We start from the raw sequence: 17256 nt of genomic DNA, 5'->3' as shown, positions 1-17256 counted from the left end.
GACATGAGCTCTGAAAATGTTCTAGTTTATCTCCCTTGAAATTAATGTGGTTTTGCTTCAGTTTTCTGAGATATGTGCCAACAGCTGACCCATACTTTCGGGGATTGGTAGTAATAGCGCTAATAAATTTCTGTTGACTGCACGGCTACATACACCAAGCAATAGACTAGGAATTTTGCAAATATTATACACACAACCATCCCTATAACGATCTTGAGGAAAAGCCTGTGTTGTATTTTGCCCAAAGACCTGGAATCTGATATTTCTTTCATGTATAAAGCCTCTTTTGCTATAATGTCAAATTTAAATTCCCATGTGCTAAACTCCACTGTATGTGCAAGATATACATAGATAACATACATATGTTTGGAGAACATATAAGAGACTTTTTTCTTCTCTCAAAATTTGCATTCTAGTCAAAAGACAAGTCAGTAAATTCAAACTAAAAGGTATTATACTTTATGGACAAAAATGTAGAGCTGTTATGGAGTCAAGTACATGATTTTACAGACTCATGACTGACAGGGAGGCAAAGAATTGCTACTAGAGACTAGAGAAATCAGGAAAGTTCAATGTCAAAGTTACAGATTATCCTAAGGAAAGACTGAATAACCTTGCTGCTCAGTATGGACTGGAAGATACCTTGACTATTTGGAAAGCTGTAGGGTACTAACCACTTGGATTGAAAAGTATTTCAGCAATGAAGGGTGCAGAAGTTAGATTTGGCAGTGCTACAGAGTGTGTGGCACACTGAAGTAAAGAAATACTAGTACAGACATTCTTGTAGTCAACTATTATTTCCTAAAGGAGGAAGTGGTGATAGGATGTGCAACTTGGTTTTACTGTGTGTTTTATTTCTGATGAGAGACTATAGAGAGGAAGAGTACATTTAAAAATCACTAAAAAAGACCTAACCTAGGAGAAGGAAATTCATATGTACAATTGGACATGAAAAATAGCTAGGACATTTTAATCATTAATCATATATATTTTTTTCAGGCCCAGGGGTAGGTATGATGAGTAACATGACTCATGTAGACATATGTGGAGATAATTACAAGATGCTGGGGACCATGAGAACATGTGTAGGTCAGCTCAGTAGCGGGTAGGGCTGACCTCTGGAGATGCACATGGATATTTAGGCCAAGTGCTTTACTCTGAACTGTCATGACAAAAGACCTCACAGAAATGGCATAAGAGAGAAAAATATTTATTTGTACTTATGGTTCCAGAGTGTTTTAGTGCATCATTTCAGATAAGGGACGGTGGAGCAGCTTGGAACATGGTAGTAGACAGTGTTCACATCATTGCAGATCAGGAAACAGAATTGGTAACAAGAAGTAACCAAGTATAAATCAGTTCCTGGAATCTATACCCAGTAACCTGCCTCCTCTAGTTGGGTTCTACATCATAAAGTACCACAGGCAGCTGAGAACTAAGCTTTCAAACCACGAACATGTGAACTATTTTAGCAAGAGTAGGCAGTACCCTGATCCTTGCTGTCAATAGCTTACAAAGGGCCAAGAGGGGCCTTAGCTATGGTGACTAATAAAATCATTAAGTATTTTTGTGTCACTGAAAGTTCAATATTTGGCAGGAACACTTTTTAAGTATGGGCTTCTTTGTTTTGGCTCATGATTTCAGATGGCTTGACTTCATTAGGTTGGAGAAGCATGTTTAAAAGCTTAGTTCCTGATAGCCTTGAAATAGGTTAGAGAAATTGGAAGACACCAAGTCCTGCATTGGTGCCTCAAATTTCTGCCACTGAACTGGGAACACAGTGAGTGGACCTTGTCAAACATTCATCCGTTTCCAAAGACTGTTAAAAAAGCTTCTTGGGGCTAAGGTAGGAAGTGGAGGAGTTGAGAACAAGAAGGGTTCCAGAGTGGACAGAACAAGTACCTCTTCCATCCCATGCCCATTGTGTCCAATAGAAAAATAATGGTTTGGCCCAGCCAAGGATAGGGCTGAATAAAGTGACTTCAGAATCTAGGTCACTGTGCTCCTTACATACTGTGTAAGGTCCCTAAGACATGTAAGCTGACAAGAAAAGCTGAGGCCATCAAAAAAAATCAGACATGTCTGGCCCTAGAGTAACTCCAAAGTCTACATTCAGAGCAACAACATATCAAAGCCATCACTTAGCATCTCTTTTAAATAGTGGGAATAAATTCTGGTGGCCCCTCCACTGTTCTGAAATTCAAGTGGTTAAGGACACCTTGTATTATAGAACAACAACATGAAAAGTTCAGATTAAATGATAATTGCAGGCATAGGACAGTGAGGTGGAATGACCTTGGTTTGGGAATACCTTTCTTATTTTTTATCAAGGGGGAATGTTCAGCAATGGCAGCAGGTAGGGGCCATTGTAATAATTGATGTCTATCACTTTCGGTATCTGTCTCTACTATAGCCAAATCGACCCCCTCCCCCTCTCCTGGGCCTTCAGGTTTCCCAGAACTCATAAAGAATTATGCCTAGTGGGACATGCCTGGCATGCATTATGATGCACGGTACTATATGGAATGCCGTATCTCTTGACCATCTATTTTTATTCTGTACTACACAACAGAGCTGGGTATGTGCACTATTTCTCAAGGTGGGAGGGGGAATTGAGGAAAAACGAGGCACTGCAGGAGAGGCCAGAAGAATACAATGATGTGACAGCTCATCCAAGGCTTGGGTTGGGCTGGACTATGCTAAGCCACTACAGGAAACCTTTGGGGTACTGGTAGTCACATGATACTGCTTGCTCAGTAGTAACTGTGGGAAACCCAGCTATTTGTGTAATAAACCATGATTCTTTGTTGGATTCTGTGACCTAGGCCAAAGTCACCATGAGCTACAGAGCAACACTGTGCTCCTTACAACAGTCATGTTCAGGCAGGGACACTGCAGCACTTACAAATGTTTGATTAGCTGCAATTGCAGCTAAACTTAGTTCTCCTTGGGAAGCATATGGCTGTGACAGATGGTCCAGGAAGGCCCAAATCACATAAGCGGGCTCTTTGTTTCACAATTGCTGAGTTTCCTGATGACTTATTATTAACAGAAATGTGCCTCTCTCTCTCTCTCTCTCTCTCTCTCTCTCTCTCTCTCTCTCTCTCTCTCCCTCTCTCTCTCTCTCTCTGTGTGTGTGTGTGTGTGTGTGTGTGTATGTGCATGCCTTTGTATATACATGTGCATGTGAGTGTATATATGTATATGTATGTATTAAGATTTAGAAGTTAGAACTATAATAATTCCATCCTCGGAGAGTCCCATGCTGTGGTTTTAGACATATTTCATACCTATTGTATTGTTTCAAAGAAACATGCAGAGTGCAGGTCAGCATGCTAACTTAGCTGGAAAGAGAGATTGCATCACCAAGCTCTATTCTCCATTTGGCATGTAGCTCACTTCCATAGATGTGGTAAAACACAATGGGAGGGTCTGCCTTGGACACAGTGTCTATCTTTGACATAAAGGTCAAGCACATAAAGCATCATCCCTGTTCAGAAAGAGGTGGGGCTACAATTCTTATCTCATAAATAAAATATATATTAACTCTTGGAGCCAACTCAGATTCCCCAGAGAAGAGAGTATGGTAAAGTAAAGTAGAAATAAATGGATCAAGGAACTGTTGCCTGGCACACTGAGGTAAGGGCTGTTGAAGAAGCCAAGGGGGCCTGAATGGAAGGAGGGAAACAACATGCACTTAAATGCTTTCTGTTCCAGAATGAGATAGTATGTACATGTGTTTGTCTGTGTCTATTGTGGTAGAAGAGAACACTCACTGCTGTGCAGAGCTGAAATATCCCCAGTGCTGTCTGTGCCTGTAAAGGAACTAAAGATAAAAGATTTAAAGAATTTTTCCCTAGAGTCCTTCCTCCAAGTGTTACTAGAGAGCTTTTCTGTGCTCCATCTGAGCATAGCCCACTGTGCATTCCGTCTCCTTTCTTTTCAGTATAAACAATGAACAAATAAACCAACAAAATACCTAAGCTCTCTACCAGACTACCCCCATTCTCCCATGATAGCTCTATTGGTAAAATCCTGTAGTTGACCACATTATAACACACTAGTTGCTAATTTCATCAAATAGCATGTCTATTCAACAATTTTGGCCATCCATCATATGTTATACCCTACACAAGCACTTTCAGAGACCCGTCCTGAGCTGGTGGTACTCTCCCCTCTCCTGGTCACGGTTCACAGCTAAGAAAAACTGAGGCCCAGAGTGGAAGAGGTTTAATGCACATGTAAACACTATATAGATACCAATGCCAAGGGCAAACCTACACTTTTCAACTCAAATCTGTGCTTTAAAAAAAGGTATAAGACTATTCACTGGACTCTGTTGCTGAAATGCAAATTGAAATACTTGAGACTGCTTAGAAATGGGAACAAATTTGGAGGAAGCCCAGCTTGTGGGCTGTTGAAGGACTAGAGTGTACTCCAGGCTTCATGCTAGCCTTTTTCCTTTGTGAATACAGAGCAGTGCATATTATTGACCAATAAAGTGTTATCAAGTGCTGGACTGACTCGGCTCAATCTAATAGGCAGGTCATTGTGGCTTATAATTACATAATTAAACCCACTCAATGTTGATGGGAGAAACTCCCTAGCAAATTTTAGCAAGAGCTCTTGCTTATTGCCAGATGTTTAAACCGTGTCTTAATTCAGCTCTTGGGTTTAGTTGCCCTCTTGTAAGAATGAATTTGTGCCAGAATATAGAACCTGCTTTCCAAATTGACGTTCCCTTGCAGAGTAAATTAGGAGTGAGAAACTCTCAACATTAGAACCATGGCAGTAGTTTGGGAAGACTTTGTCAATTTGTCCTCCTTCTGCCTTGTGTTCATTAATGACTAATGGGGTTATTGACTGAGAATATGTAGAGTTGTGTGGCTCTGATAACCAAAGCCTACTCTCGTACTATTCTAGAATTTTTGATGAAACAGAATAGATGTGAAAGATCACCAGAAGTGAAATGTGAGAGAAAGCAATTAGGAATCAATGTGCACAGTATTAGAGATCATCCCTTTCCATTATATTCTCAGCAATAAGAGAAAAGGGTCTAGCCCTTTGCCAATATGGTTATGTAGCTGAATTGTGAAAGATCAAGTAAACATGTTAAGAAATAGGAACATGAAACAACAACCACCACAACACAATTGAGCCACCCTGCTATTAACATTTGACATTGAACATAAAATAAGCTACATGTTCATAAATTTCCTTATGAATAAAATGAAAGCTCATATAATCAATGTCTTGGTTAGGGTTTTGTTGCTGTGAAGAGTCATTACCATGACACTTCTTAAAAAGAAAAACATTTAATTGGGGCTCGTTTACAGTTTCAGATGTTTATGTCATATTGTGATAGCAAGAAACATGGCAGCAGGTAGGGAGATATGGTGCTGGAGAAGGAGCCAAGAGTTCTATATTTTGATCCACAGGAAGTAAAAGGAGACTGTGCCACACTGGGCTTAGCTTGAGTATAGGAGATCTCTCAACGCCTGTCCCCACAGTGACAGACTTGTTATAACATGGCCACACCTACTCCAACAAGGTCCCACATCCTAACAGTGCTACTCCATATGAGTTGAGCATTCAAACACATGTGGCTGTGGAGTCCATTCCTATTCAAACCACCAAAATCAATGTGATACAGAAGGGATGCATACAGAGCATGTAAAACATTAGACCTTGGATGACCAATCTGAAGCTAGCTCCTAGCTGTATTTTAGAACCTCTGAATATTCAGTCATAAATAGGGAGGGCATCCAGACTGCCCCTACCTACCACATTGAGCTAATTGAAGACATCATCTTCAGTGATGAGTCACTCATGTGCCATGGGCATTCATACTTCACATCCATGTCTAAAGTATGGTAAAGTATGGGTATAAGTTAATGCCTCTCATACATACCCAGATTAACATATTTTATGACTTTTAATAAACTAGATCCATTCATGCATAGACTTTATTTATTACATAGACTTTATTACTGACCCAAACACATCAGGTCTAAGCAGAACACTGGGATTTCATATAGAAGTGACCCTGTTTAAACCCTGTTTGTCACAAAGCAAAGAGAGAAAGAAAGAAAGAAAGAAAGGAAGGAAGGAAGTAAGGAAGGAAGGAAAGAAAAGAAAAGGAAAGGAAAGGAAAGGAAAGAAAAGAAAAGAGAAGAAAAGAAAAGAAAAGAAAAGAAAAGAGGACATGAAAGTGGATGGGCACTTGGTGCGGAGAAAGAAGACAGCGACAGCAGTGGAGCAATGGAAGGAGGAAAGGAGAGGGTTTAATGTTACCATAAGTTACTATCCAAAAAGTGTCAAATTATAAATTAATAAAAAAACTTGCTGAGAACATATTGTATACCATGTACCTTAAAACAAGCTATCATAAAACAAAGAAAGAGGAAGGAAAACAGACTTTGTGGGGAAAAATAAAATTGTCTTCTCTTTATAACATATTGTAGTAGTAGTTTTGTAACCATATAGTTATTAAAAATGCCTGTTTTCCAACTCAATTTTGTGTACATAAAATGTCACTTTTATTAACAGTTTTCAATTATGCTTCATGAAATGTTGCAAATAATGCAGCATCATAGAAAATGGTGCATTCTTTAATGGGAAATTATTCACTGAGTTGAATCAAAGATCTCACTCACAGACAGTAAGTAGTGTAAATCCGACATACAGCACAGGAACCCTATATGAAATCCCAGTGTTCTGCTTAGACCTGATGTGTTTGGGTCAGTAATAAATAAAGTCTATGTAATAAATAAAGTCTATGCATGAATGGATCTAGTTTATTAAAAGTCATAAAATATATTAATCTGGGTATGTATGAGAGGCATTAACTTATACCCATACCCATAGTTGTAAAATAGTCAGCATCACATCCACAGTGGAGTACTTCAAATAGCAAACAACAAAAAATGGTCAATGTCATTGAGGTGTAATAAAGCATATGTCACAAAGTATAGCCACAGAAGTATAGTAAATTGGCAATCTATTATTGATATGTCACTAATGAGGTATGCTTCCCTAACTGCAATAACTCATAGAACTACATGGTTTCAGTATTCCAGATAACTGCATGTTATAAATTCCTTGTTATCAGAAATACTTTTCCCCCATCCCACATTGGCCAGAAAGCCCTGAGTTTACAGAGTTAAAGTAGCCACTCTCCATATGCTGGATCTGATTAGCTTCTCATTTCTATACATTGGGTTGGTAACCAAATCTATAGGAGTGAGTAACGTTAGAGCTCATGAGGATGCTCATGACCTAGGTGAGCTCCTTGCTGGTCCAAACAGCTATTTAGATCTCTGGAGTCCCTGCTTTATGCTCTTTAGATATCACTGTGCTCTGAATATTTATCATCTCTGAAACTGACAACAAACTTTGGTTATCATAACAGTGTTGTACCCTGGGACATTAAAAGACAGCAGAGCTAAGGCTCTACTTTGTGGGAATGATAGCTACCATTACAAAAGGGTACACAGTACCATGTGCCATGAACGCTGAGTCAACAATTTCCTGTGCATTCTAAACCTCCCAATCTGTGGTAATATATAATTATACCATAAAACATACCTAACACCCTTATATATTCAGTTGGGGCTCTACACAGTGCACACTTTCTATCACATGGAGACAGATCCTAGTGCAGTCATAACAGCCTTCTACCCAAGAGGGCCTGGGCCACAGAGTATTGAGGGTTTCTCATGTTGGTCTTTACTTTCTTCGCTTCCTTGTACTCTGGGAACAAATAGTCCCTCCCTGCTCAACACCATATCTGGATATCATTTGGATAGGAACATTTGCTCTTCCTAATGTTTCTATAAATTTCACAGACAGAGAATGAAAAAAAAAAAACACAAACAAAAACAAACCCAAAACCAAACTCCAAACTAACAAAGAAACTGAACAAATAAGACCAAAAAAAAAGACCACCACCAAAAATAAAACAAGAACAAGAACAACGCCCTCTGTGATCCTCATGAGTTCCTTCTTTTCCACCATGTTGTTGCTAGTTCAGTTATCAAGTGGACGCCTGTACCATTTACAGAATGTGCTCCAATCCCAGCAGTCAGCAGCTTGTGAATCACATTTTGAATTTACTTATCAATGTGGTTTTGCTTTGTGTCTTCCTTGAAAGGTTTGGCGGAAAAAAGTAATCATCTGGTTTCATCTTTCCATCTTTCTTGGAACAAGCTGAAAACGAACAGCCTACAGTCATCATCGTGCTAACCCTGCTCCTACTTGGAAATCAGAGTTTTGAGAATTTTACAGTTGAAACCTTTATTCCGTGTCCATCATTTCCTGGAAACTAGGAAGGACAGTTTTTTTGTGTTATTTGAGCTCAGATTCAGTTACCTGCCCGAGTCTAAACATCCAGAAAATTAGTAGGCGTGGGTTTTGTAATGACTAAGACCCTGTTCTGAGCAGTCTTTCTTCTTCTGAAATCCTGGAGGGACTTCCACACTCAGCTGATGATTTTTCCAAAGCCGTGTTTTCTAATGGGGGAAAGCAGCACTCTCTCACAGAATATGGGTTGAAATCAAAGTTCAGAGGTGGAGTCTTGGTATTCTATTTAGTGCACATCACAGTGCCCACTTAGCTGGATTCCAGCCTGGGGATCTGGTGAGTATCTTTGACTTTTTGATCATTTCTCACAACCTAATTGCTTGCAGAAGTCCTATGTTCAAGCAGAGCCAAGGTCAGGAGTAAATGATTAGTGAGTGTCCTTTTGTCATTGGAGTCTGTTAGATGAGTGGCAGCTCCAGCTTGTCATCCATGGTCACTGAGCTCCTCCCACCAAGATTGTGTGTGTCTGATGTGTATGAAGACTGTCTCAGCAGATAGGACCATCATCAGAATTTTAAACATTCAAAGGTCTATAGGTATGATAAGTATTCATTTCATTCATAATAGGGGGAACTAGAAAGATCAAGTCATAAAACTTGTTCTCTTGCTCTTTGAGCCGAATGAAGGCATTTCTCTGCCCTGTTCACTTTGGTACATGCCACCTTCTTTCCCCAAATATCATTGTCATTGTCTTTTTCCTCTTCCTCCTCTTCTACTCCTCCTTTTTCTTCTTCACGTATGTCTTTGAACCTGTCCTTTCATTAATTAAAGCCCTTATGCATCTCATACCTGGTGCTAATCTCTGACATGGAGAAGGAGAGAAGTATTTGGGAAGACTCAAGTATATGTCCTCTTACAGTGTTCTTAGAGTAGATCTGTTGTATGAGGAGATTTCAGTATTCATAAATACATCCAAAATGAGAATAGAGGACAAATCTGCAACATGTGCATTAATTTTCTTTTTTATCTGGTGGTATCATGGCTTCATCTTTTATGTAGTCCACATAACTTTTCTATAATTCAGATAGTTCTCTAGTTCTTTTTGAATTTTTGCTTTGAGATGAATATTAACCAAGTTACCGAAACTGGACTTGAACTTGTTCTGTAGCTCAGGCAGGTATACAATTATCCTGATTCTGCCTCCTGTGTAGCTGGGATTATAGACCTTTGTCACCAAATCAGGCCATTGTGGTTTAGGTCTCTGAATGATACAGACTATATACTTTACCCTTCCCATGTTCTGTGTGTCTGGTCATGAGAGTAAGAAGATGCATAGATGATGTGAATGGATCCCCCAGTCTTATAGGGAAACATACCCCAAAAGAGCAGAGGATCCAGGGTAAAATATTTTAGGAAATATTTTTGCCAAGAAGAGAATTGTTTTCCCTTCATTATTATACGAAGAACAAAAAAGGTTGGGGTATCCACACATGGACTATCATCACTGGAGGAGAATCCCGATAGGGCTGCATAGGTACAGTCGCAATGGTGTTCACTTCCAAGGAAGATGTCATGACTGGTGTACCTTCCCTTACAAATGAGCATATAATCCCTTGTTGGGTGACGATGGAAACAGAAATCTGCTAAATGCCTGTCTTGGGATGAAGAAGGTGTTCTGGGACTTTGGGATTTTCAGTGATGACAAATGGTATCCTATACCCTCGTTTGCCAATCTGATCTAAGTCAGGAGACATTTGTCCTTAAAGACCTATGTAATGACACTGAATTCAACTGAAACTATCTAGAAAGCCAATTCTCAACATAGCCAAAATGCCATCAGTGTATACTCACCAGCCCCTGGATGTTACAGGTCATAGGATCCTGATCTGTTTGGTCTTCTTTATATCAACAGCACTCCCCCTTGATCAGTGTGGTTATGGCAATATTTCATAGGAAAAGCTGCTGTGATAACAGATGATGTCGCTTCCCTAGAAAAGAAACAGGCTGTGGTTTTTTGCCAGCTGTCCCCCCTGGCAGAAGATGGCGCATGCTGCTCTGACCTTCAAGGTAGTTACTCCATCCATCCAGCTTTCAAGTTGTTGGTTTGACTTATCAGCCAGGCTCTGACAGGGGAAGGAAAGTGGAAAGAGGTAAGGAATATTCAGGAAATAAAAACAGAGGAATCTATACACAGAGGAGATTCTATTTAAATTCTAGTTTAACTTGAATTTAACAGTGGAATTTAGAACACATAGAAGAATAAATTTATTTTGGCTTACAGTCCCAGAGGGTTAGGTAGGGTAGGGGTCGGGGGCAGTGACAGCAAGTATTAGTCATGGTAGGTAGAGCAAAAATCAGAGATCTCACATCCTCAACTGCAACTTCAAAACAGATAGAGTAGAAAAATGAATGTAGGTAAGGGTCTTTACTTTAAAGGCCTGACTCCAGTAACATTTCCTCCACCAGGGCTTCCTAAACCTGCTTAAACAGTGCTGCCAACTGAGATTACAGTTTAAAAGCCTATGGGTAACTGCTCACATTTAATCTCCCATAATGCTATTCCATTTTTGTGCTTTGTAGAGTACTAACATTTTACCAGGAATGTAGTAAATTTCATCATTTACCTGGAGCTTCATTTTCTGTTCGGTAGACAGATATGAAGACAATCCTACATGGTGCCTTTCCATAGTGAATGTTTTAACAAAGGTAGTTGTAAAAAACTAATGTTACAGACATATATTTCTCACAACTTTGGAGAATGGGTGTCTGAAACCAAGATATCTGAATGGCTGGACTTTCAGGACTCTAAACTGATAGATTTAAAAGTTCTCTGTTCTGTCACTCTGTAGAAGAAATGAGTGGTTCATTCTTTGGGCTCTTTCTAGAAGTAAAAGTATCTCGTTCACAAGGGTGTACCCTTTGCGGCCTTGCTACAGAACTTGGAAGTTAAGGTTCACAATCTCTGCCTTGTGTTAGGTCAGCCACCTTCCCATTCTTAATAAGCCAATTAAAAGGAGAAAGAATAAAGAAAAGTATTCAATGTGTCCACACCAGAAAAAAGAATAATGATAAGCAAAGAGACCTTCAGTCTATCTTGAAGTCCTGAAGTGAGATGGACATTTAAGTAGGGGGTGAGAACTATGTTCCTATGCACTTTATCTAACAATCCTTTGAGGTGTGGTCCTATGCACCATGGGTCCATCATTATCTGGGTTTCAGTCTTACCTTCTTAAATGGTCTGAGAAGTTGTAAGAACTCGATGTGCTATCTTTTAGGGAGACAGATTCTCCAGGCTGACTGGAGCTCTTTCCTTCTCCCAGCATGCTATTATCAAGAAACTTCCCAGTTCTTCTGGCCCATTGTTCCAATAGTTGTATAGCCAGATTGAGAGCCACAACTGCCTCTTTAGGATATCATCATTTCTGCCGGGCCATTTACAACCTTATCATTTCCCACAGCTATCTTCAAGTAATATCACTTGAAGTTTATATTTGACCCAATGAATTTGGTATAAATATGAGCCTTCAATTCCCAATAAGAAAATAAGGAGGCAGTAGCTTCTAATTTTGTAGCATACTTATAAGAATTTTTCTTGGAGATTAGAAAAGGCACATTTAAAGTTCTTTGGAAGCTGTTAAGATTGCTTTATAGCTTTATAGATGTATGCTATTACAAATAAGTAATCACTGCCTTGCATAAATATTAACATTATTAATCTTAACTTATTACATGCTTTTACCCTCTGAAATATATATGGTAAGCATAGGCATGTACCTATTTTATGCACATGATGGCCCTGGGCAATGGATGCAGATTAGTTTTGCTGTTTATTTGAATTAACATTAAAATTTTTTATTGATTATGAAATAGAAAACAGAACACACTGAAGCTCCAACATAATGTGTTCCATTCATGTGCTTGATAAAGAAGTATGATTAGAATGTAATATTTGCCTAAATTTCTCAACAGAACATTCCTCAGATCACAAAGACTATGGCAGCATTTGTGTGTGGGGGGGAATAGAGGGTGGGCTCTGTAAACACTAGGGAGTCTTCGTAGACAGGGCACCTTCTCTACTTCATAAACCATATTTCTTGTTTCCTGGATGGAGGTGAATGGATTCATGTGATCAGGTGAGAGATTGTGAAGGTACTAACTTCCAGAAAGGTATACTGCTTACAGCAAGAGTGACTTTACCAGAGTCATGTGGCTTATAAGGCACTGATCAAGGCTCTTTGGTGAGATAGTTTACTCCAGTGATGGGCTATCACCCCTTTGTGATCTTAAGTTTTAGAATTAAGTGTTCTCAACACCAGAAAGACACCTGATGGTATTGTAGTTTCAGCATGTTTCTGGAGTTCGTGGCTTCCTATTGATTTCCTGTTTTGCAGAGAGCAGCAGCCTGCATTCAGCCTGTGTCCATGAGAGTGTTGTGCACAGTCGTATCTTCCAGATCTTATACAGAAATGAAGAAGTGTCCATAAATGATGCCATGCTCTTCCGGGTTCATTTGCTCTTAGATGGTGAGAGGGTAAGTCTTGATCTGCCAGCCACAAGAGATTGTCTTTCTTGATTAAACCTTTCCCTCTCATGCTGGATTCCACAAGAGTGAAGGAGAGGCTACAGATTGATTCTGAAATATGGTAAGAATTTATGGTTCAGATATTCACCTACTTCTGATGTATTTGTTTTCTTCTTCTCATTCACATGCCCACTCACTCCATAAAGCCTCAGTTGCATGAAGTCACTTCTCTCTTGTTCCTATGTACCTCTGCTCAAGCATGGTGCCCAGGAATTCCTCAAAAGATGTCTTTGATTACCTGCTCTTTTCAAGCTCTGGGTTAGGTCATTGGATAAAAAACAGAAGTAGAAGAAGGCGACAAGCCCTCCTGTCTTCAAGGACTGATAGCTCAGTTAGCAGGCAAATTAGAAGTATTATGTCTTGTTTAGCAAGACTGCCCATTGCTGGTTGAAAAATCAAGGGCCCCATATATACAGAAAGAACTTGGGGATGCTCAAGTTCTGGGGCTGGCAATCACTCACAGAGGAGCTTCCTTTCAGAAATAAGTAGGATAGTCCATCAGACAAAGAGAAAGGACAGACCAGAGAGGAGGAAAGAAGCCCCAAGCTTGGTACATTGTTCTTTTTGATAGGAGCTTGACTAAAATGTTCCCCTTTAGGCCTCTAGAATTTATTGTTCTTATTCCCTGGGTTAACAACTTGGATCTTTGTGGCCACATCCCGGCTGATTATTCTACAATGAAAGAATTTATGCTAGAAAGGACAGTACTTTAAGTAAACTAAGAACACTCTGGCTAACATTGCCTTCCCTGCCCCTGCTATGTAGCAGACACCTAACCTGAAAACTGTGCCTGTATTCCAACCCTTGTCTTCCTGGACACATCTTTTATGATCTATGTAATGAGGTCAGGCCTGGCTTACCTCATTGACAGCAAAAACTGCTGCAAATTAACTCACATAGCTCTCCAGAGAAGGATTTCTGAATACTCACAATGTCTGTACTATATGCTGGAGAGAAAGTAGCAAAAAGGAGCGTATGCCTGGTGCTTCGATGCTGGTCTTTACCTATGAGATTCACCCATGCATTATCTAAGCATCATTCCATCTCAGTTGCATCATAGTCGGCTCCTATCCTTAACAGTTTAAAACCCTGCAGCTTCAACCTTGTGAGTTATAGCAGACTGACACTGAATAGAGAGCATGTTTCTCAGGATATAATGTTTTCTTCTGCATGCAAGCTTGCTTTTCTCTATAAACTAATATTTACTGTCTTAAGAATAATCTATATGGTATCAAGAAGTGTTTCAGCCAATCACTATCGCTCGAGCAGTAGTGACTCAAGTGAACAGGACAAGTCTGAAATACTGCATTGGAGATGAAATATGAACATATTAGTTCCTTTCAAATATGTATCTATTGATTTATGGAAACTAAAGGGTTGCCATAAAGTATAGCCAGTGGCCAGAAAATGTACTGTCAGCTGCATTCAGCAATATGCTGGACAATACTCATTTGACTAATGGGTATTTATCCAATGAGCACACTGTAGAAAATAAGATCCAGTCTCTCTAGTGAGGTCATGGATGAGAACCAAAACGAAGTATGGAATATAAAGAGAATTAACTAGAAGCCAAAGAATCTGATGGGACATTTTACAGGGTCTGTGAAAGCCCTAGAGTATTTTAATCATATATGTTGTAATGATGTACAAGCTTTAGGGAAAATTACAAAATAAGAAGACAGAGGATTGGTAGAATGAGCCAGAGAAAAGAACAGACTCAGAAACAGAGACAAAGCCATTGTCAGGGTAAATCTACCAGAAAAATATGCATAGCATCTCCATTGTCTAATGATAGTTCACATGTGGAGAACTATGAGAACTATATTCTCAGCAGTCAAGTCAATGAAGATGTATAGATTAAACAAGAAGATACTTAACCCTATGAAGAAGGAGAGGGAACGATTATAACAAAAAGGGATTATGAACAAAATTATATGCAGAGTTCTTATATGGGTTGTAACCCTTTAGAGGTTAAATGACCCATTCACAGGCCAAAGACCATCAGAAAACACAGGTAATTACATTATGATTCATGGCAGTAGCAAAATTACAATTTTAAAGTAGTAACAAAAACAATTATAGTGTTGGAGGTCACCACAGTACGAAGAACTGTGTGTTAAAGGCTCACAGGATTACAAAGGTTCAGCACCACTGTTTCATAGGTATAGGAAATCTCTATAGGAAGATTCCTTTGTACACTCATAGGACAGAAGCTAGGTAATGCTTTGCAAAATGCTAGTTCCCAAGCTCATTGTCAATCTAGTGAGTGCTTCAGAGACTAGGAGGGTAGGGGCTAAGTTGATTTGGAGCAAGAAAGCTTTGGTGGTCTTCCCACAGAAAACACTTGAAAGCTTTAGGACCTGGAACAACAGTACACTGGAAAATAATAGATGAGTCAATGGCAAATTAGGGTGACAGGGACTGGGTTTCAAAAATTTTATCAACTGGCACAGGAAAGCCACAGATGTGAACATCAAAAAGAAAGGTCAGGATATGCTGTGGGCAACCATAGTCATCTCACTGAACGTAGCCTATTTACCTTGTTATAGAGGCAACAACCTTGGAGATTTAATCCAAAGGAAAGGGATGAGATTGACCAAGGTACAAGTATTATAAATGAGACCAAGGGCATGAAGGCAGTGTCTTCTGTTGGCTCTATCGATGAGTCTCAAGACAAAGATATCAACATCTGAGAAATGGAGGAAGCCAAAAGCTGATCCACATGACAGGCAAAGGTAGCCTAGAGAGCTGAGTTCAGTTATACCTGGGAGATGGAGCACTCCATGTATATAACAGTCAGCAGAAATGGACTGTTAGGGTGTGTCATACTCCCGAAGATACCAGTGATAGCCCGAGGTAGTTGAGGGAAGTCAAGCTCCTTTTAGACAGTGATACAAACTATAAGGGCTGTCCAAAAGATCTTATCACCAAGAGCGTCTCATATTTGTTAGAGGAATTCCATTGGGATTTTTTTCTGAATGTAATTTTTCATTGAGTCACTGCAATGTAATGAGGAGCTTTCTCACCTGCATGTGATAGATGAGCATTCAGAGACTTAGAGCTGTGACTTGTCTCCATCACACCACTAGAGATGTGACAATGCCATGGTTTAAACAAGAAGTTTCCAAAGAGCATTCCTGACCACCATGAAGATGCATTGGGAGAACCTATCCTCTGAATTTCAAGCTCAGTAGTAAAGTAGAAATAACAACAACCATAACAAATTGTATTATTTGAAACTGACCAATCCTTTTTGTATACTAAATAACTTTCTTATTTAGTTCACTGAGTATAATTCTGTAGAGTAAGTGGAATTATTTCACTCCCATGTTATGAAAGAAAAGAACCAACAGAGATTCAATAAATAGATTCAGGATTTGTTCGCGTGCATTCTGACTTTAGAAGCTGCCCCCTCAGCTTGCAGGCTACAGTGGATCTTGGGGTGGGGGGAATAAGTCACTGTGATAAACATACATATGTAGGTATCTTGCCTTTGTAATATATGGGCTTCTATAAACATGTATGTGTAGTTATCTTGCATGTAAGGCTTATGGGGAAACAAATGAAAGTCATAATCAGGCTCGGTCTAGTCTCAGGCCTCACAGAATTGCAGCCTGTAAAATCTAGTATTCACAGGAAGTTCTCAATACTCAGTGCTTGCTCAGAAGGCGTTTAGGGGATTTACTTTTCTCATCTTATATCCAGGGAACCTGTGGTGAGAGCTTGAGTCCCTTTGGTTGTGTATGAAGCAGGATTTGTGGTTATGCAAAATAAACAAGTTATTTATAGCCCCTGGATTCGGTAAAATGTTAGTTTTTAAATAATTTTTTAAAATAACAATTTTTTAAACCACAAAGGCCTAAAGATAAATTCTACTTGTATGTATCTGCTTGAATTATGCGTATCCAACAAGACATTTACAAAGAAACCTTTGGATGGGTGATGTCTGTTCCTATGGGATGAGGGTATTCTTGTAAAGAAAGAAAAATCAAAATATGCAAATGTAGGAGAACAGTTTTATTCTTCAAAGATGAATACACATAGTCTCTGTAGCAGGACACTATTCCTGGAAGTTGGAGTGTACAATGAATAAGAACTAATGTATTCCTTAATGATGAGGAGATTAGGGGAGACATATGGCAAGAAAATAGTCAGGGTGCTTTGCCTCAAGTAGAGAAGCACCATAGTGTGTAAACCCATGGTATTTGAAGGATTTGCCTGATCCAAACAGAGCTAACAAATGTCAGCCCTACCTTGCCAGATCCAAAGATTTTTTTTCCTCCTGTGAATGTGAATTACCTGAATTTTCAACATTTGCAACTTGTTCAAAACATTTTTTAAAATACCTTGGGGACTAAACAAAATGTGCCTGG

At 39.3% G+C, this 17256-nt stretch overlaps 1 protein-coding gene across 2 annotated transcripts in view; it reads left to right on the top strand.

The window, feature by feature from the left end:
* The window catches only part of Fam135b (family with sequence similarity 135, member B), a 270508-nt gene that overhangs the window by 155489 nt on the left and 97763 nt on the right, over positions 1-17256 (top strand). For both annotated transcript variants that reach the window (NM_001427631.1, XM_087557413.1), the window contains 1 exon segment: positions 12693-12832. In NM_001427631.1, coding sequence (NP_001414560.1) covers positions 12693-12832 — 140 coding nt within the window.

Source organism: Rattus norvegicus, chromosome 7 (genome assembly GCF_021556685.1).
Source record: "Rattus norvegicus strain SHRSP/BbbUtx chromosome 7, alternate assembly SHRSP_T2T, whole genome shotgun sequence".
Classification (NCBI taxonomy): domain Eukaryota; kingdom Metazoa; phylum Chordata; class Mammalia; order Rodentia; family Muridae; genus Rattus; species Rattus norvegicus.
Note: the sequence above shows the minus strand (reverse complement) of the source record. Positions and strands in the feature narration are given on the sequence as shown.